This window comes from Anguilla anguilla, chromosome 18 (genome assembly GCF_013347855.1).
Source record: "Anguilla anguilla isolate fAngAng1 chromosome 18, fAngAng1.pri, whole genome shotgun sequence".
Taxonomy (NCBI): Eukaryota; Metazoa; Chordata; class Actinopteri; order Anguilliformes; family Anguillidae; genus Anguilla; species Anguilla anguilla.
Window position 1 is genome coordinate 7280795 of NC_049218.1, and position 20283 is coordinate 7301077.

Consider the following 20283-nt stretch of genomic DNA (forward strand, 5'->3'; position numbering starts at 1 on the left):
GGAAACGCTCTGGGCTCCCCCCTCTTATCAACGCACTTTGCCCAGGAACGACTGTCCTTAGAGTGATGAGGACAGAGCAGCCCTGTGTAACCTTTATGGGGCTGACTCTGGAAGCAGAACAGCGCCCCCTGTGGGATTCTACCATCGGTGCAACTGCGAGTGCAAACAAGTGGATAAGGAGTGCCTGCACATTGCACATAATTTAATGCATAATATGTGCATTACATAGTTTCAGATGATGTTGTATCCGTTTGTTTTACTTTATTCATTGCTGATGTATTTTGTTTGAGATATCAATATATGCGGAATGTTTTTAGCCTAGGATAGTTTGTCATAATCGAATACTACTGTAGCACATTTGCAGTTGTCATTGTTTGCAGTGTTCCTGACCCCCCTTGACCTTCTGTGGATACAATGTGTTCCTGTACAGACAAGATGTTTTATGAACCCTTACGGCCACTAAATTTAGAGTTCATGATATGCGAACACTTTTACCCTGGGGCACATTTGCACACGAATGCCATAGCTTGGATACTCCAATCTGACCCCCCAAGGCCAGCAGTGCTGCTGGTTTTCTTTTCGATCTAATAGTTAATCGATTGATTAATGTCCCTGGATTGGCCAGAGATTCCACATATATGATGTTCCAGGTCTAAATCCATCCCTGATTAGAGGGTGAGAATGAAAACCAGCAGAATAACTGTCCTTGAGGCCCAGCTTTGCATTTATTTTGTCTCTATACTTAAGTGTTTATTTATGCGTTTGCACATTTTCTTCTGCAAAATGAAGAAAAAGCTACACTAATGTGGGGGGAAAAAAACTAGCTGAAATTTTAGCATTATTGCAGAGCATTCTAAATGGCTCAAAGCTTGCCTTTTACCATGTGATTACTGCGCGGTTCGGTGTTGAAAATGCTCTTTGTGGTAATCAAAGATGAAAGCATATTTGAACAAAGAGCACGTTGTTCCATTACCTAGTTCCCTAAAAATGGGAATTTAAAAAAAGAAAAAGTTTCCATGAGGCGCTGCTCTTTGTGTCTGTAGGTCTGTTTATTTAAAAAAGACCATCAGTTTATCGTAGTGTGCTAGCAGGAGGGCTTAGCGAACCCAGTAATGAAACGGTGCTCTGTATCAATGAAGGTCTCGGCCTCTTTATAAAGTGAGGAGATTTTGCAATTTTGAAACAAAACGTGAGATTTTATCATTTCTCATGAGTTTATTATTTCCCCGTGGAAGGATCCCTTGAACAATTCTGGAGCGTTTGAGAAAAACTACAACTCCCTATAGGTGGCAGTGAAAGCTCATGAAATGCAAGTGGGTTTTTTTTTTTGGAATGGCAGGCATGTGTTTCTTAGTCTTAGTCTTAGTTTTGCACGGCACTTGTCATACAATGAGTGTTTTCCCACACTGTGAAAGAATGAACTTATAATTAAGTCTAGTTCCTGCATTATAATCTGAAATCCATAAATACCGTTCTTAATTGCTGTTTACAGTACAGTTCACAAGACGTGGCTAAGCAGGTTTCGCGATCAGAAAGTATACACAGAACCGTCACAAATTATGAAAAAGCTGTGCTTGAAGAAGTTTAGTGCTCTTTAAACGTTTATCTGTGCCCATTTCTTCTGTTGTTGTTTCTCGGGGCCATTGTCATCTGTAAAAATGTATTTGAAAACGGTTGTCTTCTTGACCTTGAGCGGTAACATTATGTGACCGTTAGTAATTTGAAATGATGTATACAAGAAAAAACCGTTGTTGACCAGGTCTGTCCTTTTAACATGTACTATGTTAGCAGTATTCCCGTGTGGCCACCAGGGGGCAACCTTGGCCCAGGTTTCTCAGTAGGGTGAGTAAAATAATCTCTCTCTGCCTGAGCAGGAGAGCCAGCAGGGCTGAACTGATTGCAGTCGCTGGGGCAGGCCAATTTCCCCCTGCTGTGGTGTGGCTGCAGTAATCTGCAGTAGCTGCTGCATTTTTCCTCCTCTTCCTGATCCCAGGGAAAATAAGTGCTTTTTTATTATTTGCTACCATGAAGATGTGCATTTGTAGGTTTTTCTGATCCTAAGGGCGGTTCATGATCCATCCTGACCTTTCAAATGGAGGTTGAATGCTTGCTTTTTTTTCATTTATCAGAAGGGAGGTCTAGTTTTATGGATTTCCCCTTCCCCCAGTCATTATTTATTTTTATTTTTTTTGAATCAATAAAAATATCTTGACTCTGAAAGCTTGTGTGCATTCTTGGTGTTAACTGTTCTCACAACATTTTCTTCAAACTTGTAAGGAGTGTGATGTTAAAAAAAAAAAAAAGTAAAGACGAAACCGGGAGTGTGTTTGGTAGCACACACAGGGTGTTACTGTGCTGATGGTGTGGTGTTACTAGAGCAGCCGTGCGTGCTACTGCAGATCCATCTCAGCTGTGCCTTTCCTGAAGCCCTTTCTTTTGTTAGAAACAAATAATGAGAAACGAAACAAATCAAAATGAAACACTAAGTAAATAACACATAAACATCACGCACGGGTCCTGGAGGTTTGCCAACAATTTTCTCTATAAAGAGCTATATTGCAGAGGGCTAATATACTTCTTTACCGCCTCCACCTCTGTAATGGCAGGCTTGCCCTGTATGCTGTATCACCCTCCACTGCACTGTGACCTGCTCCAGTGAGGTCAGGGTCCATTAACGATATGGTCAGTGCAGATCGACTCTGTAGCCTTTCTGATGTAGAGGCCAAATACATTTTACATATGGCGTAACACTGGTGAGGGAATCATTTGCCAAATTGACCAGTGTGGGGGGGTGGGGTGGGGGGGTTCACAGTGGGAGTCGAGGCAACTGTGTTCCATGTAGGCGGACGTGAGTGTGTGTGTGTCCGTGCACGCACGTGTGCATCCGTGTGTTTGGGAGTCTGCACACATGTAGCAATGTATCACCGTGGCTGTATATGTGCATTTTTTTTGTGCCTACATACTCTATGTGCATTTGTGTGTTCATGGTCGTGTGTATCTGCGCACACACACATGTATATGTGTCTGCATGCATGTCTGTGTGCGAGAGTGATTAGTTCAGGTTATGTACCTTGCTTAAGGGTGATATGACTGTGCCCTGCTTTCAGCTTGTCAGTTTAAATGGGTTCACCCAAACCCAGCTCCTCCCACCTGCCCAGATGGCCAATGACGTGAGTGCTTGTTACATTTAAGAGCAGCAGCAATAAACACTCACAGTGAGAGGTCCTGGTCTCTTTGGAGTTATTTCTGAAGTGTATCACACATGCGGCGATGTCCCGAATTTGCACTCTGGGTGAACGAGGGCGAATAAGACCCTGCTGTCGAGCGCCGTGCCGCGGTTCCATTAACGGCCACCGGGGGGCGCCTCAGATCGATCTCCGCTATGCCACCCCGCTGAAATGAGGCTGAAGATGAATGCGAGGCTGGACCGTCAGGCTTGTTTTCCTGTAAGAAACGGTGTATATTTTTGTCTCCCTCGGAGTGCTTCGCGATGCCTAACTGCCCTGCTCCTTGCCAAAATGGACAGCCGCCAAATCTCCCGTCGCTGTGTTTACAGCAGTTCCTCAGGCCCGCTGACATTTCCCTCCCTAAATTCTGCCCGTGTCAGACTCTGTTTATCAAAGGATTAAAAGCCAGGGAGCGTTGCTTCGCATGGAGGTTAATGTCTCGTGCACGCTGCTCGCAATTTGCTGGGAAGAGGCTGATGCAATCCGATTTTTTGACATCCTGCAGTGCATCTCTTCCACCAGCAGGTGGTGCCAGAAACAAAGCTGTGCTTTTTTCCGTGCAGTGGCCCCGCAGCCTGAATGATTGCAGTGTTATTGTGGTGCATTTTTGGAACAGGGGTTGTAACATGCTAATCTGACTGTGGCTGCTAGCAGCTGGCTGCAGGTACATTTTGTTAAAAAATTTTTATGCTCTGATGACGACTTGGAGAACACGACTTAAGCCTGCCGACATCTCAGCCGGCGTGAAAATGGGATGGATTTTCGCAAAATGCTTTTCAAAAAGAAACGCGCCGTGAAGATGTTTGGGTGGGCACGTGTTATTGTGTTGCCATGGTGGTGAGCATGGCACTTGGGACAATGAGGAGACCCCGGTTAGCAAACGCTAAACGGCAGACAGATGAGCCGTTAGCCGCGCACTGCTAAAGCAGCTCGCCGGGCGTTCAGGTTGTTAGCTGTGCGCCGCTAAAACGCTCTTAGTTTGGTTACTTGACGTCCTACGTTTCGTGGGATTTGTTAGCTGACAGTGACCCGTACCTAAGGTGCATTTCAGGCCCATCATCCTGGAAAGAGTCCGCTCTGCATGGTAGATTTAATGTTAAAAAAGACTGTGGTGAATCATTTTGTTTGTTTGAACGGGTGCATTAAAAAAAACATCTTTGCTGCAAATGCATCTATTTATAAACACAGGCAGATTCAGCCTTGAGCAGAGCCCGGGAGAAGCACCATAGAGTGCAGCTTTCCGCCGCGGTGAAACGGGGCTATCGATTTTAAACACATCCTCTGCATTCTCTGCTTTGAATGGAATTAGCCAACTGTTTAATTTGAAAAAGAAACTAAAGCGGTCCGTTACGTCTCCTTTTTTGGCTTTTGGTGCTGCCTCCGCTCCAGGAAGGATTCTGGCTGTTCGGAACGTTAGGCGCCGTCAGACTGTGGGCTCGGGGCGGGGCGGGGACCGGGGACAGACGGGAGGTCAGCGGTCGCTCCAGTCACCGCTTCATATTATCACGCCTCCTTTGGGAACCTTTCTCCAGATGACCTGTGACTCTGGGATCCAGGCTCCCTTCTCCCCCTGTCAGCAAGCGCTGTCTGAGATTTCAGCTCTCAGCAGAGAACCTGGTCCCCAGGTTGAGTTCAGCAAGAGCGGCTTCACTCTCTGTGCGGAGAAACGTTCTGTGTGCTCAAGCAAACGCTGGGCTTCGGGTTCTCTTGCCAGCATTAATAGGCCTAATCTGAGCCATCCTTTTAAATTTGGGGCTGGAAGTTGTTTTGGAAATTTGTTACTGAAATACTTAAAGTTCGTGTCAAAGTACAGAGAAAGGCAGGCTGGACGGATGCCCAGGTTTCCGTCTGAATTGATTTGCGGCCTTAGGCTTTTCTAAAACAGAAAGAAAATAAGAAGAAAAGTTTTCCAGACTGTTAAGGGTGGGGGTAAAAGGAACAGTTTTTTCCAGGCTGTTAAGGGCAGGGGTAAAAAGAACAGTTTTGCAGGCTGTTCAGGGTGGGGGTAAAAAGAACAGTTTTCCAGGCTGGTCAGGGTGGGGGTAAAAAGAACAGTTTTCCAGGCTGTTCAGGGTGGGGGGTAAAAAGAACAGTTTTCCAGGCTGTTCAGCGCTGGGGGTAAAAAGAACAGTTTTCCAGGCTGTTAAGGGCGGGGGTAAAGAGATCAGTTTTACAGACTGTTAAGGGCGGGGGTAAAGAGAACAGTTTTACAGACTGTTAAGAGCGGGGGTAAAGAGAACAGTTTTACAGGCTGTTCAGGATGGGGGTAAAAAAATAACAGTTTTCCAGGCTGTTCAGGGTGGGGGGTAAAAAGAACAGTTTTCCAGGCTGGTCAGGGTGGGGGTAAAAAGAACAGTTTTCCAGGCTGTTTAGGGTGAGGGGTAAAGAGAACAGTTTTACAGACTGTTAAGGGCGGGGGTAAAGAGAACAGTTTTACAGACTGTTAAGGGCGGGGGTAAAGAGAACAGTTTTACAGACTGTTAAGGGCGGGGGTAAAGAGAACAGTTTTACAGACTGTTAAGGGCGGGGGTTGTTCCCTGAGTAAAGCCTCTGAAACTCTGCCGAGTTTCACACATGCGCAGCCCTCCCCTGATTGGACGGTGAGCCTGATTGGCGGGCGGCCCGGCGGTGATTAGTGTGCTTGCGGGGGCTGATGAACAGAACGCCGAGGAGCGGCGGGCGCCGTGGCGATCATTAGCGATGAGTCGCCGACCCCGCGCGCGCCCGCTTGCCGGATCATTCCGGGCCCACGCTGCCGCCAGTCAGCGAGGCCGCGCCCCCCCATTCCCACAGCTCCGCGCGTCTTTTCCGGGGAGCGTCGGCTGGCTCCGTTTCCTCCGTGTTGTGTGAAGGGGGAGTTGATTACAGAGTCAATCAGGCTGGATCTGCTAGCAGTTAGAACGGACATCGATTAGGCCCGCAGTGTGTAGGGCCCTATAAGATCAGTTTGTCTTCTTTCCTGGGTTTGGTCACCTTGATCATCATGTAAGGGATAGCCAGGCACTGTGGGACTGGTACTGTTAACGTTTCTTGAGGGCTTGACTGTTTTTTTAGCTGTCACAGCTAGCATGTTGCCAAATTTCTGAATTTTAGGACGTATTTTCATCGGGCGCCAAGGCCAAATCAGAAAGCAATAAGGCCAAATTCAAATATGACTGGGTGGGGAGTGGGGGGGCAACATAAGGATCGGCTGCCATTTTTGATGCTCCCTCATTCACATGAGTTCCATTACCTTCTCCGCAAGTACCCCCTTCATTTCTTTTCTGTCGTTGCCATGTCACGGTATGTTGGGTCAAGAAGTGTGGCTTTTGACACGAGCCTCTGTTGCTTCCAGGTGGCCCTTCCCCTCGAGTGCTGACCGCCTGCTGTTGGTGGAACTTCCCTAGCATGCCCTTGAACACTAGCTTCTCACAGCGGAAAACTGCAGCTCAGAACTGGGTTATATGAGTCCCGCAGCATCTTCCACCTGGCACTCCTAACACTGCGTTTTCAGCTGTTCTCAAAAGGCCTCTGAAAGGCTCATCTGTCTCCCCCGTTCCTGTTGAAGCCGTAGTTTTTCCGAGGATAAAATTCCGCATGCACCAGGTGCCATCGGCTGCACAGAAAGCACCGGGGGCTAGTGTTTCAGGTGCTGTCTGAAAGTGCTCCCGTTACCTAATTTTACCGGCACCTTCTGGAAGCTGAGCCAACACTGTCTGGTTTAGGCTTGCTTTTGACGTTTTGGATTGAGGGGAAAAAACCGAAACGATCCAAACCGGAGATGTTACTTTTGGCTCAGACACTAGAGACATCATCTGTTTCTTTTTGTTCTGAGTCATTGAAATTGGCCCGCTATGGGTGTTTGATTGACAAAGGCCCTCCTCCTTTTCCACTTACAGATGGGCAATCTGATCAGATCCCATGTGAACTGATGTCAAGTGTTTTTACGAGTTTGAGGAATGAGTGTAATGGGAACATTGTCTCCAGTGCAAAACTGTAATTAATTTTGCAGTTTCAGCTATTATTATTTTTATGGCGTATTCATATGTGGATAAATAGGCTGCCCATTATCCCCATTAATTGTCGAAGATTATACTCTCATAAAGATGAATAATTGCATGAAATCAAATAAATTGTAATTATAATTTTAAGATCACCCAGAAAATTATTTATTCAGCCAATTGATGGTGAGCAGAATTTATGGTAGTAATTTAGTCATGGCATTAAAAAAATTATCCCTGTTGATAAAGAATTTTTCAATGTCTTAGGGGGACGTGTCACCATTGTAAGCTAGTATACCAGCTACCGGTGTTGTGACAAATAGACCTACCCCTCAGGATGACCTACCTAATTATGTTATGCACAACACTGTCAATCACAGTTAACCCCACCTGAAGTCTATGTAATGTATGTTTTTTCTGTTATTTAAGTTGTAAACTTATTCTTGAACCTGGTAATGCCCCCTTGTTGAGTTATAATGTTGCGAAGGATATCTTGCTAACAGTAATTGTCTTACCGCTAGCTCAAGATTAGCCCCTTAATCAAACTGCATGTTTTGTATTCCTCTGTAGTCTGATATTAAATTTAAAACACAAATAAATCGTATCTGTGGAATATTTCCTCTCGGCCATTAAGTGCTTGGGAAAACTTTTTTTGGGGGGGGGGGGGGGACATGAGAAGATCTGTTTGGGTTTCCAGACTGCCTGAGCTACTTTCTGGACTGGACTGTTCTGATTCCTGTGGTGTGAATAACCCAAAAACAGGTGTGATGAGTGCCTTATAAGGTGCCTGTGAGAAGTTATTTAACGCCCTGCGTTTGTATTCATTGTCATGACGACTTCTCTTCTGACGACAATGTCACATGCTCGGTTTGGCAGGAAGCGCAGCCCGGCGCAGGAGAAGGTTGTGTTACGCGGTTGTGTCACAGCGTAGACGTACGGCACGCAACGCAGCGCAACGCAACGCATCGCCTGGCTTTAACTGGGAAATCAGGACATCCGACCGACATCTTTGAACTCCACCCCTCTGGAAGGCGCTTCAGAGCACTGAGCACGAGAACCAAAAGACACAGGAACAGCTTCTTCCCACACGCCATCACTCTCATGAACAATTAACCCAGCCATGTGACCTGTCTATCAAAAAATATTCATACATACCCACAGCCATGTGCATAGTGCAGTAATTTATTCATACACTTATTTTTATTACATATTTATTCTTTGTATATGCACAACGCACTTTCACTGCTGCTTACTGTAGGTAAAACCTACTCTTGTTGTTGTTTGTCAGTGTTGTTTGTTGTTGACATTGTGAATGCAAGTACAGTGTGAGTCAAATTCCTTACATGTGGAAAAAAAGCATGTTTGGCCAATAAAACCCGATTCTGATTCTGATAGTCCCTGGCGTAGCATAAACCGTTATCACCTTGTCTCAAACACAGCCCCGCTTCCTCAGTGTGTACAAGGCACTTTCTTTTATATTTAATTTAAAAGAATTGCATTTTTGCTAAATATCATGCTTATTTTCGAACCTTGCGTTTTTGTGTCACGGAGGACAGCACAGAGCAAACAACTGAAGATTGAGACTAACGGTAGCCTGGGCTCATTATCATTGCACGTAGGCTACAGGCATTCTAAGTAAATGGTAAATGGATCTGGGTGAATGGTTATGATGTAGACTTGTGGAAAAGTAACCTTTTCGTTTGGCCTTTGCGTAACCGTGTCTTTCAGCATATTGATCAGTTGCTGATTTAATAATGTGGATCCCGTTTTTCCCTCTTCCTTTAATTCCTCCCGTACAATAGGATGCCCTTTTCTCAGTTGATTTTTTGAAAATCATTTTCGGTACGACCGGCCGGTGACGTTTTGAAAAGACACGGTAAAACGGCAAGAAAGCAAAAGGCAAGGCATTAGTGAAAAATAAGCTAGAGTAGAAAAATAAATGTTTTTGAAATGTGAAAAGTCAGACTGAGTTACGGAAGGCAATCATAGTTCTCCATTTGAGTCCTCTGACTGAATTTGCTTTTAGTTGCGACCGCAGCTCTGTAGCTCTGTCTGTCGGTCAGTCGGTTGGTCGGTTGGTCCACAAAAAGTGTCCCACTCCATAGTGGCGACAGTTTTTGCCCCAGGAGGCTGAGATTTGGCATGGAAGTTGGTCATGACCGAAGGTAGAGCTGAGTAACGTTCAAGGCCGATTGACCAAGAGGGGGCGTAGCGATGGGCGTGGCCTTTCACAAAAAGGCGCATAACTCCCGAATGGATTCACAGACTTTTGTGGAAAGGTTGGTCGTGAGCCAAAGAAGAGGTCACGTGTTTGGCTGAGGGTGTGTGCGTGGATGCATGCACACATGGATGCATGCGCGTGTGCGGTCGCAGCTGTTGCGGATTCGCGCTTGTTATTCCACGATCAGCTCTTTAAACGAATGCCAGCATTTCAAAAAATACATGCATTTCACGCTTGCATGGTATTCAGTGATGATTAATAAAATCAGGAAAAAAGCATTCCTTAAAAGGTGATCAAATATGTAATTAAGAGCAGCTATTATGTACAGAATCCTACCTGAAAGCATCAAATGTAAGTTATTTTGCTGTTAATACACAGACACGTTAATTAACTTTGCTGTTCATACATAAACATCTTGTGCGTGTGCCGGATCGAAGTGCTGCAGTAATGCTGGCTTCCCTGCAGGATTGCTGAGCATCTCTTCGTAATTGCATCTTGGCCTTTTTCCTTTTGAGGGAAGCATTTTTACAGACAATGAGAGCATTCTCCCTCTCTCTCTCTTTTTTTTTTTTTTTTTTTTTTTATAAAGTTAAGATGGAAATACTTTGAGATGTAATTGTACGAGTCCTGGAACACTGTCACCGCCTAAAGAGGGCTGCTGTGGAGCGCGGCGTGTCCTCAGGTTGGCGATTAAGATCCGAGCTCGCGGGAGAAAAGGATACGCTAATGGACGCATTAGTCACCGGGCAGCGGCGGGTATTTTTAGCGGCTGGCATTTTGAAGTCGGGAGGCTCTGTCCTGCCTTCCCGTTAATGAGTCACTGGGGCAGGCGCGCGCCAGCCAGCGGACCCGCCTACGGGTGACTGTGATACACTACCGAGCTGGTGGTCAACAAGGTTGTTTATGTTAGATTTTTTTTTCATATGTATGTATGTATGTATGTATCGAAATGTGTTATAAAACACTCGGTCCACATACGCGGAATGGTCAAGGTCTGACGTTTGGACTCTTGGAATTTCGGTATCAGTGCCCTGGTAGATAAACTAAAACAGCGCTGGGTATCAGTGCCCTGATAAATGGACTAAAATGGTGTTGGGTATCAGTGCCCTGGTAGATAAACTGAAACATCGCTGGGTATCAGTGCCCTGATAAATGGACTAAAATGGTGTTGGGTATCAGTGTCCTGGTAGATGGACTAAAATGGTGTTGGGTATCAGTGTCCTGGTAGATGGACTGAAATGGTGTTGGGATTTAGCACCCTGGTAGATGAACAGCACAGTGTTGAGTATCAGTGTTCTGGTAGATGGACTGAAAGTGTTGGGTATCAGTGCCCTGGTAGATGAACAGCACAGTGTTGAGTATCAGTGCCCTGGTAGATAAATTGCAACGGTGTTGGGTATCAGTGCCCTGGTAGATGAACAGCACAGTGTTGAGTATCAGTGCCCTGGTAGATAAATTGCAACGGTGTTGGGTATCAGTGGCCTGGTAGATAAACTGAAACAGTGTTGGGCATCAGTGCCCTGCTAGATAAATGGAAACAGTGTTGGGTATGAGTGGCCTGGTAGATAAACTATAACAGTGATGAGCATCAGTGTGCTGGTATATGGACTGAAACTGTGTTGGGTATCAGTGCGCTGGTAGATGGACTGAAACAGTGTTGGGTATCAGTGCCGTGGTAGATGGACTGAAACAGTGTTGGGTATCAGTGCGCTGGTAGATGGACTGAAACTGTGTTGGGTATCAGTGCGCTGGTAGATGGACTGAAACTGTGTTGGGTATCAGTGCGCTGGTACTGCAGATAAAGTGAAACGTGCTGGACCTCCGGTTGCGAGCGCAGTTGGAGGCTGCTGGCTGAGCAGGGTGCCGCTCTGTGAAATGTAGCAGCCTTCAGCCTGACTGAGCTTCAGTGATTTACACACGCGAGTGAGAGGGGTTCAGGAGGAGGGCAGCGCATCTGTGAGATGGCACTAAGGGGACCTGCAGGCTTTCCTAAATCAGCTCTCTCTGGCACTTCAGCAGTTCGAGAGAACAGGGCTCTTAAAACACCGCTGAGACGGCCGCTTCGACAGCTCCCGCCGAGCCGTAAAGAGATCTGCCTCCTCAAACCTCACACGACCTGCCGTTAAAGAGACGCTTCGCTTTCTGCCCTCTTTTCATATTCTTCTGCTCTCAGTTTAGAGAGTTTTTTGACTGGTCCAGGCTGTATGTTGATGTTCAGTGGATGGAGTAGCCTTCACTGTAGAGTGGCAGGAGGTGTGTGTGTGTGTGTGTGTGTGTGTGTGTGTGTGTGCGTAAAACTAAATGTTTTATACATTTGAGCTCTGGTCATTTAAAAAAAAATCTTTTGTTGTCTGAAGAGTCGGCCAGCTTTGTGACATTCTGCAAGATCAATGGAGTATTTCACAAAGTGGGGTTTGGGAGATAGCTGGCTAACCTATCAAAATAATATTCTGAAATGACTCTGGTTTTCATCTAATCATATTTCAAATGATTCAAAATATTTCCAAAAGCTGACTAACTCATTGTTTGCTCCATGATTTTCCTTTTGTTCTCTTAAATTTGGAATGCCCGGTTTATATCACATGCGTATGTGCAATTGCTGCAACCTCCATAGATGATTCAGGAAGCATGCAATGCCAAGTGCATGCTCTTATCATACATATCTAATTATCATATCAGACTCATCCACTCTCCAGAACATTGCCTTCACAGGATGAGCCACCTGCTCCGATTCCGTTGTGCTTGAGTATGGATTTCAGGCACTGAGGGTGAGGGGGTGTTAATCCTTTTAAGCAGTGCAATTCGACCTGGAATTAAAGAGTGGCCCCTTCTTTGCTCGTTGTAACTAATTGCTGGGTGTCCTGTACTACTACGTGGACTGCAGTGTGTAAAATAGTCACCGAGTCTCCAGTGTTACTGTTACGGGGTAAGAGCTCTGGATAAGAGTGTCTGCTAAATGCCTGTAATGTAGTGTAATGTACTGTGTGGCCTGTAAGGGATAAAATAGTCACTCACCCTCCTGTAGTACTGTGTGTGGCCTGTAGGGTATTAAATAGTCACTGGCTCTCCTGTAGTACTGTGTGTGGCCTGTAGGGTATTAAGTAATCACTGGCTCTCCTGTGGTGTTGTGGTGCTTATTGGTTGTAATATGGTCACTGGCATCTGCAGTGTACATTGTGATTGAAGTGGCTCATTAATGAAATTCACTTGCATGTTGTGCTCATTTGGATGCTTGCGCTACAGCGGGTTTCTTAGTTACCGCCGTCTGTCTGTCAGTGTGTGTGCGTGACTGCAGGTACGGCTGGCGCGCTGGCCCTTCACACGGCATCACATTCGCTTAGCGCTACCGCCTTTGCAGAGCCACTTCCAATGGAGAACAGCTGTGCGTTCCCCCTGATTTATATGAGCAGCGGTGTCAGACCCGGATAACTGCATTCCCAGATCAGGGAGTACATGTGTGACATCACTGAAGCACTAATGCAGATTAGCTACTCTGTGCAAGAATCGTAATATACCGTAAACACCTGAATAGACAGACAGTACACCCGTAATAAACCCTAAGAAGACAAAACCTAAAAGCATAAACATGGCAGAACCCAGACCCCGTTACTGTCCCTGTTAAAGGACAGTTTTAACGGAATCATGCTGCAAACGAAGCACAGCGTTGTCCAGCGCTAGAGAGAGCCATATCATGGTATGATTTTAGTTTGTTTGTAGCATTTTCAATTTAAAAGCAATCTGGTGATCTGGTGCATGTGTTGGGGTGGGGGTGGGAGGAGGTGGTGGTTAGTTGGTGGTTGAGGGGAATCCTGGATCTGGATAACCAATGATTGTTGTGACTGAAAGATTGATCTAAATGAAATGAATGGGTCTTTAAGACTTGACCGCTATTTATGCTTAACCACCAACTCAACCCAATTCAGCCAATCCTGTTAATCAGTGCTCCGGTTTAATTATAGTGAAAGCTAAAGATATGTTTTTAAGGAGCTTTTAAATAAATAAATAAAAAACATTGAAGGACTTCAGTTGAGTGGTTCTGAGTTTTTTCATGTTTATTAATGTTGATTCTTTAAAAATTGTGGCCTAGAAAATGCCGATGTTCTAACTTGTGATTTAAGTGACTTTGGTTTCTCATCTTGATTTAATAGAGCTAACAACAAACACATGTGAGAAATGTTCTTTGAGCTTTTACCAGGCTGACATTTAAGTGCCTTTTTTTCAGCCCCTGCAACATTTGCGGTTGACCGTTTCAAAGAGAGCAGTCTTAACATTCTTGACTGCCATTTGTTTTTTTTTTTCCTTCATAAGTTAACATTTGGTGTTCATACGTTTAACCTGGTCTTCATAAACACAACTTAGATTTTTAAGAGGCATGCCATTTCATCTCTGAAGATGGGTCCACAGAACATATTTTTTTTGAATATGTACAAGCGCTGAGAAAGGACTTCTTAAAAGTTTCGACCTTAAAGGGGCCTGACTTCAATCGAACCGCAGTGTGCATTGCGCTTACCTTCAAACAACACATTCTGAAACGTGTCACTTTTTGTGGATGCTTCTGCAATATCAGTTGCCAGGCGTTGACCTTTAATTCTTTAAGGTTTGAGACCACAAATATGAGATTAGAATGTTCTTAACTGAACATTCTAATGCTGATGTAACAATCACCACTGGAAACTGAACGCAATGGTGTTCTAGAACACCGACTTAGAATTTTTTAGCTCTGTGTTTATCTGTGTGTGTGTGTGTGTGTGTGTGTGCGCATGTGCTTGTGCATGTGTGTGTTTGTGTGCATGTGTGCGCGCGTGCGTGCGTGTGTGTGTGCGCTTATGCGCGTGTGTGTATGCGTGTGTTTTTCCATGTCTTGGGCAGCTACAGTAGTACGATGTCAGAAGCGCACAGTACAGTGTGTGTGTGTGTGCACGTGTGCGTGTGTGTGTGTGTGCGTGCATGCGTGTGTGTGTGCGCGCGTGCGTGCGTGTGTGTGCATGTGTGTATGCGTGTGTTTTTCCATGTCTTGGGCAGCTACAGTAGCACAGTGTCAGAAGCGCACAGTACAGTGTGTGTGTGTGCACGTGTGCGTGTGTGTGTGTGTGTGTGTGTGTGTGTGTATGTGTGTGTGTGCATGCGTGTGTGTATGTGTGTTTGCGTGTGTGTATGCGTGTGTTTTTCCATGTCTTGGGCAGCTACAGTAGCACAGTGTCAGAAGTGCACAGTACAGTGTGTGTGTGTGCACGTGTGCGTGTGTGTGTGTACACCAGTGTGTGTGTGTGTGTGTGTGTGTGTGTGTGCGTGCGTGCATGCGTGTGTGTGTGTGTGTGTGTGTGTGTGTGCGTGCATGCGTGTGTGTATGTGTGTGTGCGTGTGTGTATGCGTGTGTTTTTCCATGTCTTGGGCAGCTACAGTAGCACGGTGTCAGAAGCGCTCAGTACAGTGCCCTCAGCTTTGGGTTTGGCGCTGCCGTTTCCTCTTCCTGTCTCGCTGCGGTCTCTCTGTGCAGCTCGTTCTCACGCACCGTTTTCCCGCTCCCAGGGGGGAGAGAGCACGCTCGTAGACGCCCGTCGATCGCCCAAAAGGGGCGGGGCTCCCTTTTTGCGGGAACGATGAACTGCATTTCAAATGCATGCATTGGAAACATGCAATTACATGCATGCATTTGGTATTTAATGCAGGTGGCCTGCAGCTTCTTTTGGGCGTTTGCACCTCTATGCCCCCCCCCCCCCCCGTAAGTGCTCCCCACCGCTGGAGGCGGGGCTGTGATGCATGGAGGGGTCTGACGTGAGGATCGGGGGGGGTCGCGGTTAGCAGCTCGGCAGCTCAGGAAGCGGACGCGTGGTTTCCCACGCTCGGGAGCGCCTCCCGCTGCTCTCCAGGGGAGGGCGCTGTGAGCCGCGGAGACTGGCAGGCCTGGCAGGTCCTCTAATCTGCGCTGTGGAGGCTCCAGCTAAATGAGCTCATTTGCTGCTTTCTGTAAATAAACACACAGCGTCTGCAGAGGATGCACTTAGCATGAAAGCGACCTCCTCGTGAGCTAAAAATATGTATGCATGCAAGCAGGCACGCGCGCACATACACACATACACGTGCACACACACATACACGTGCGCACACACACATACACGTGCACACACAGACACACACACACACGTGCACATACATGCACACACACACATACACGTGCACACACACATACACGTGCGCACACACACATACACGTGCGCACACACACATACACGTTCGCACACACACATACACGTTCACACACACACATACACGTGCACACACACATACACGTGCACACACACACAGACACACACACACACACACGCACGTGCACATACATGCACACACACACAGACACACACACACACGTGCACATACATGCACACACACACACACACACACACACCCATGCACGGTGCCGTTATTTCTCTTGGTTATTCCAGTCGAGGCTACACCAGATAAGCCTCCCTTTAAGTGGACAGTTTCCCTTTCAGCATGGCATCTCCAGTGGTGCTCTCACAGGAGACACGTTCTTATCTCCAGGCTGTTCTGATAGCTCCGTGCCCCTGGATCGGGTCCTTGTGGCGTTCTGGACTGAACTCTGGAGCCACGCAGACCTTCAGTACTCTCAGTGTGGCTGGCTCCAGACCCACAGTAGCTGTAATGAGACCTGTGCCCGTACAGGGGGCGAGAGGGCAGTTAGAAGGGTTCAGTGAGCCTGACAGGATGGGCCTGGTTTGCGTAACAGTGCCACATGCTGCATGTTTTTATTCCTTCTCTTGATAGTGGCCGATGGGTAAATGTGTTTGTTGTGCTGGTTTCTCTGACCTCATCTTGTGTAAATGTCATGCTAACGCAGGTCTTCAAGAGAGCAGTCATGTCACAAACACTCGACCTGAGGCTGTGTGTGCGTGTGTTTGTGTGTGTGTGCGTGTGCGTGTGTGTGCGTGCGTGTGTGTGTGTGTGCGCGTGTTTTTGTGTGTGTGTGTGCGTGCGTGTGTGTGTTTGTGTGTGTGTGCGTGTGTGTGCGTGCGTGTTTTTGTGTGTGTGCGTGCGTGCGTGCGTGTGTGTGTGCGCGTCTTCACACGCACACACTCCGGTGTGACACACTGTGCGCTCAGGCACTGTACTGTCTGTCTAAATTTAGCCCTGGGTCTGCGGCCTGCTTGCGCTCGGCTTCCTGTTTACAGACGGCGGAACGGCGCGCGGCTGATCTCCTCTCTTTCTCTTTCCTGTGGTCTCACGCTCCGCCTTCTGCCATCTCTGTCTTTCAGCTTTGAGGAAATAGTCAAGAAGTTCAAGGTGGAATACCACGCCGGAGGCTCCACTCAAAACTCCATGAAAATCGCCCAGGTTTGTTCCCCCCCCCTGGCCCCCCCGGCCCCCCGCCTCCCCCTCTCCCCCGTTTCCTCCCAGTACTGTACCTTCTGCCGGATCATTCCGGAAGCTCGAGAACAGCATCATCGCAAAACACACACACACAAAAAAAAAGGGGGTTGGACCCGGTCCCACTGAGCTTGCATCCCTGACAGACTTGGCGTAGCGCTCTCTGATGGGGGCAGACCTCGCTCTCCGCTCAGCCCTGATCTGTTCAGACGCGCCCGGCCCCCGGTTCCCACAGATGACAGGCAAATGCAATTACCGTGCCAGGAGGGATGACATTAAACAGGATGTTTCCTCTGACTCTCGACTCTCTTACTGTGTTTCAAACGGAGGAAAATGCGGAGAGCAGCTTGCGTCGAAAAGTTTGTGCACGGGACGCCGTAGAGATGGTTACTTCAACGTGAGCTCTTTAAACACTTCTGACACCCGACAGATTATCTGACTTGGACCCAAGTGATGGAGTATAAATGTTGTGCAGTTCATATATTGTATGTAATAGATAGCCTCTAAATACACAAATCCCGGGTGGGTTGGGACCCTCATCAGCTGCTGAAACTTTGGGTTTCCTCCCTGCAACATCCCAGCAGCACCGCTTGCTGCGGGTGTCACTGACAGCACCGAACATGGCGACCCATCCAGGGCGTGATGTCACTGATCGTACAGGCGTAACGGCCTCCTCTTCAGAGATGTACTGATCGTGCTGCATTCAGCCGTGGCGCTCAGTCCATCATACAGTAAAGCACCGAATCGTTCTCTGCCAGGTCCCTTTCAGTCTGGCCCGGGAAACACTACCGTCTTCTTTCGAAATGTCCAAAAATATATACAGCGTAAATAAGGAGGGGTGTGACGCAGGCCTTTAGCGGAAACCGTTTCACTTGTTCTCAAGCTGTTTTCGCGCTCGAGCGTAGGAGCGGAACTTTAGCCATGGACGGGACCGTGACCGTTAGCAGGGAGGGTTTGAATCCCGGCCGAGGCCCCTCCTCCGGGTACTCCGGGTTTCCTCCCGCAGTCCAGAGACATCGTAGGACAGGCTAATTGGAGGCTCTAAATAGCCCATAAGGTGTTGAGTGTATGAAGTGGATGGATTAGCGGCCAGGGTGTGATCCTGCCTCTTGCTCAGAGCATGCTGGGATAGGCTCCAGACCCCCGTGCTGCGTGTGGAGGTCGGAGGGGCAGCCTGCCTGAGTCTCCGCTCCAAGGGAGCCATCGTCAGGTCTTCATCAGCGCTGGGCTGGGCCAGCCGACAGTGCAGAACCACAGACTGAAGCTTCCAGTGTATCTACCAGTTATGTGCAAGCTTTACACGAGATATTAATACCTTATTAATACCACTTACTAGGTCATACTCATACATTGTAAAAACCGACTGATTCTCCCATGTTCTGTTCTGGATACTCTGCTTGTATCTTAATTTAAAGTTCAGGTGCTTACTTTTTTTTTAGAACACAGTTAAATGCAGTTCACATATTAATAAGTGTGGCTTATTTTTTAGCAAGCGGTTGGCAAACGTATGGTGAGTGAGTTCCAAGTAGGTAATAAAAATGTGTTTAAGTGATGTTATTTCAGATTTGTTTAAAGTGTACTTGTCGCTCAATTGAATTTCTCCTTTTGAATTGGCTTCAGGTTATGAATTTTTAAATGTACAGTTGAATTACTGGCAAAAATCATATTAACTCATTTATACCCACTTACTAGCTCATACTTAGAGATAAAATATTTATTAAATGTTTTGTTACTGTGCATTTTAGCTCCTTTAATCTTAATATACAGAATCAACTACATAGTTAAACATTATTTAATATCTTAGTTAATCGCGAAAGAGAATGATTAACATTAACTGAATAATTATTAAGTGTATTTATTAGTGCTTTTTTCTCTGTCCATACTGGACACTTATGGGGGGGAAATTTACCTTGACAAATCTTAATTAATCGGTAAGTGTCGATTAATAGACCCTTATTGATTAACGTTAATCATGCTCTGCTCATGTCGTGGTTTCTGACTTATGCATGAAAACTAAGACATGAAATACTCTTTTTTAATAGGCACTTATTGTAAAATGTGAGCAAGGTAATAAACCAAGATAAGGACAGTGCGTTAAATGTGAAATGTATGTTTTATACATCACACATTTAACGCACGTTGTTTGTTTTTGTTGTTCTTCCAGCCAATCATGTTTGAGAAGGACTGATTTTCACAACCAACCACAGGGCAAAGGTTTGTGCATTAATAACTTCGGCTCTGTTGGTGGCATAGGGTTGATTTAAGGCGTATAAACTTGAATACGCTGCATGAACTTGCATGTGACAGTGGTGGAGATAACGGTCTGAAGTCTTAATTGCGCCAATTAGCATAGCGCTGCTAGTGTAAGGGAGGGGGCCGTTGCGCTGATGAACAGGCTGCTAAATAAAGTCTCCCTCGTTTCTCTGCAAAGTTAGAATCCGAAAACCAACGGGGCGAGCGGAAAACCGTTGCGCGTATAAATCCTTTATCCGTAGCAGCCAGCAACCTATTGCCAGGTTAGCTCATTTTGTTTTTTGTGCATTTTTTCCCAACAGCTTTATGTGCGTCGGAGGGCGTTTTTGTTTTGCGTCTGTTCGTGTTTAGGCGGGCAGCACACGCTGTACATGCCTTCAGACAGCAGGAATATTTCGTATTTTACACACGGGATCCGGAGGCCGCGGGAACGCGGGACTTTAATTGGTAAACACCGCTAAATAATGTTTAGACTGCTAAATCGCTCGGGGATACGGCAGTATTTATCTGGCCACATAATGCAGTCAGGCGGTAACCTGTTCGAACGGCGGTTGGGATTTGAGGGTTTTGAAATTGGATAGCATTTAATCTTGTACAGTGTTAGCATGCACGGTCCCAGAAGGCTGCGGTAAACACAGCGCCTTTTATCTGCTGCTAGTTTTAAAGAAAAAAACGAAACGACTGCGATATTTATTCCTTTCTTAATTATTAGGAAGATCACCTGCATTTGCGCTCTTGAAGGTGCTTGTGCTGAACCAGTCTCGAGCCTTGGAAGGCGTGTGGCTTTGTGGCCCGAGCGCAGGGGCTTTATCGAAAGCACATGTGTGCAGCCAGCGTTACTGGAACTTCTCTCCGCAGGGAAAAAATGGCTCTGCCATGTAGCTTATGAAAGGCTTCACCAGCTCATATTTCGCAGCGAGACCTAAACTGGGTCTGATGTGTTGTTGTAGGCACACTCTTATCCAAAAGGCCCAAGCTGTTCTATTCACTCATGTTTGGTTAGAGGTGAGTTTTCATTCATTCATTCATTCATTTATTCATTCATTCATTCATTCATTTTTTTAATAAAAAGTGACTCCAGTTGACTTTGAGTCAAATAAAGGTATAATTTTCCCTGTTCTGTGTGTGTGTGTCTGTGTGTGTATGCGTGTGTGCACGCTCACAAGCGCTTTTATGTGTGTGTATGTTTTATAAGGGGGAAAGAAAAATATTGGCA

At 46.4% G+C, this 20283-nt stretch overlaps 1 protein-coding gene across 3 annotated transcripts in view; it reads left to right on the forward strand.

The window, feature by feature from the left end:
- Positions 1 to 20283, forward strand: part of LOC118218076 (adenosine kinase-like) — a 149680-nt gene that overhangs the window by 16017 nt on the left and 113380 nt on the right. For all 3 annotated transcript variants that reach the window (XM_035400469.1, XM_035400470.1, XM_035400472.1), the window contains exon 4: positions 16703 to 16781. In XM_035400469.1, coding sequence (XP_035256360.1) covers positions 16703 to 16781 — 79 coding nt within the window. The remainder of the gene's footprint in view (positions 1 to 16702; positions 16782 to 20283) is intronic.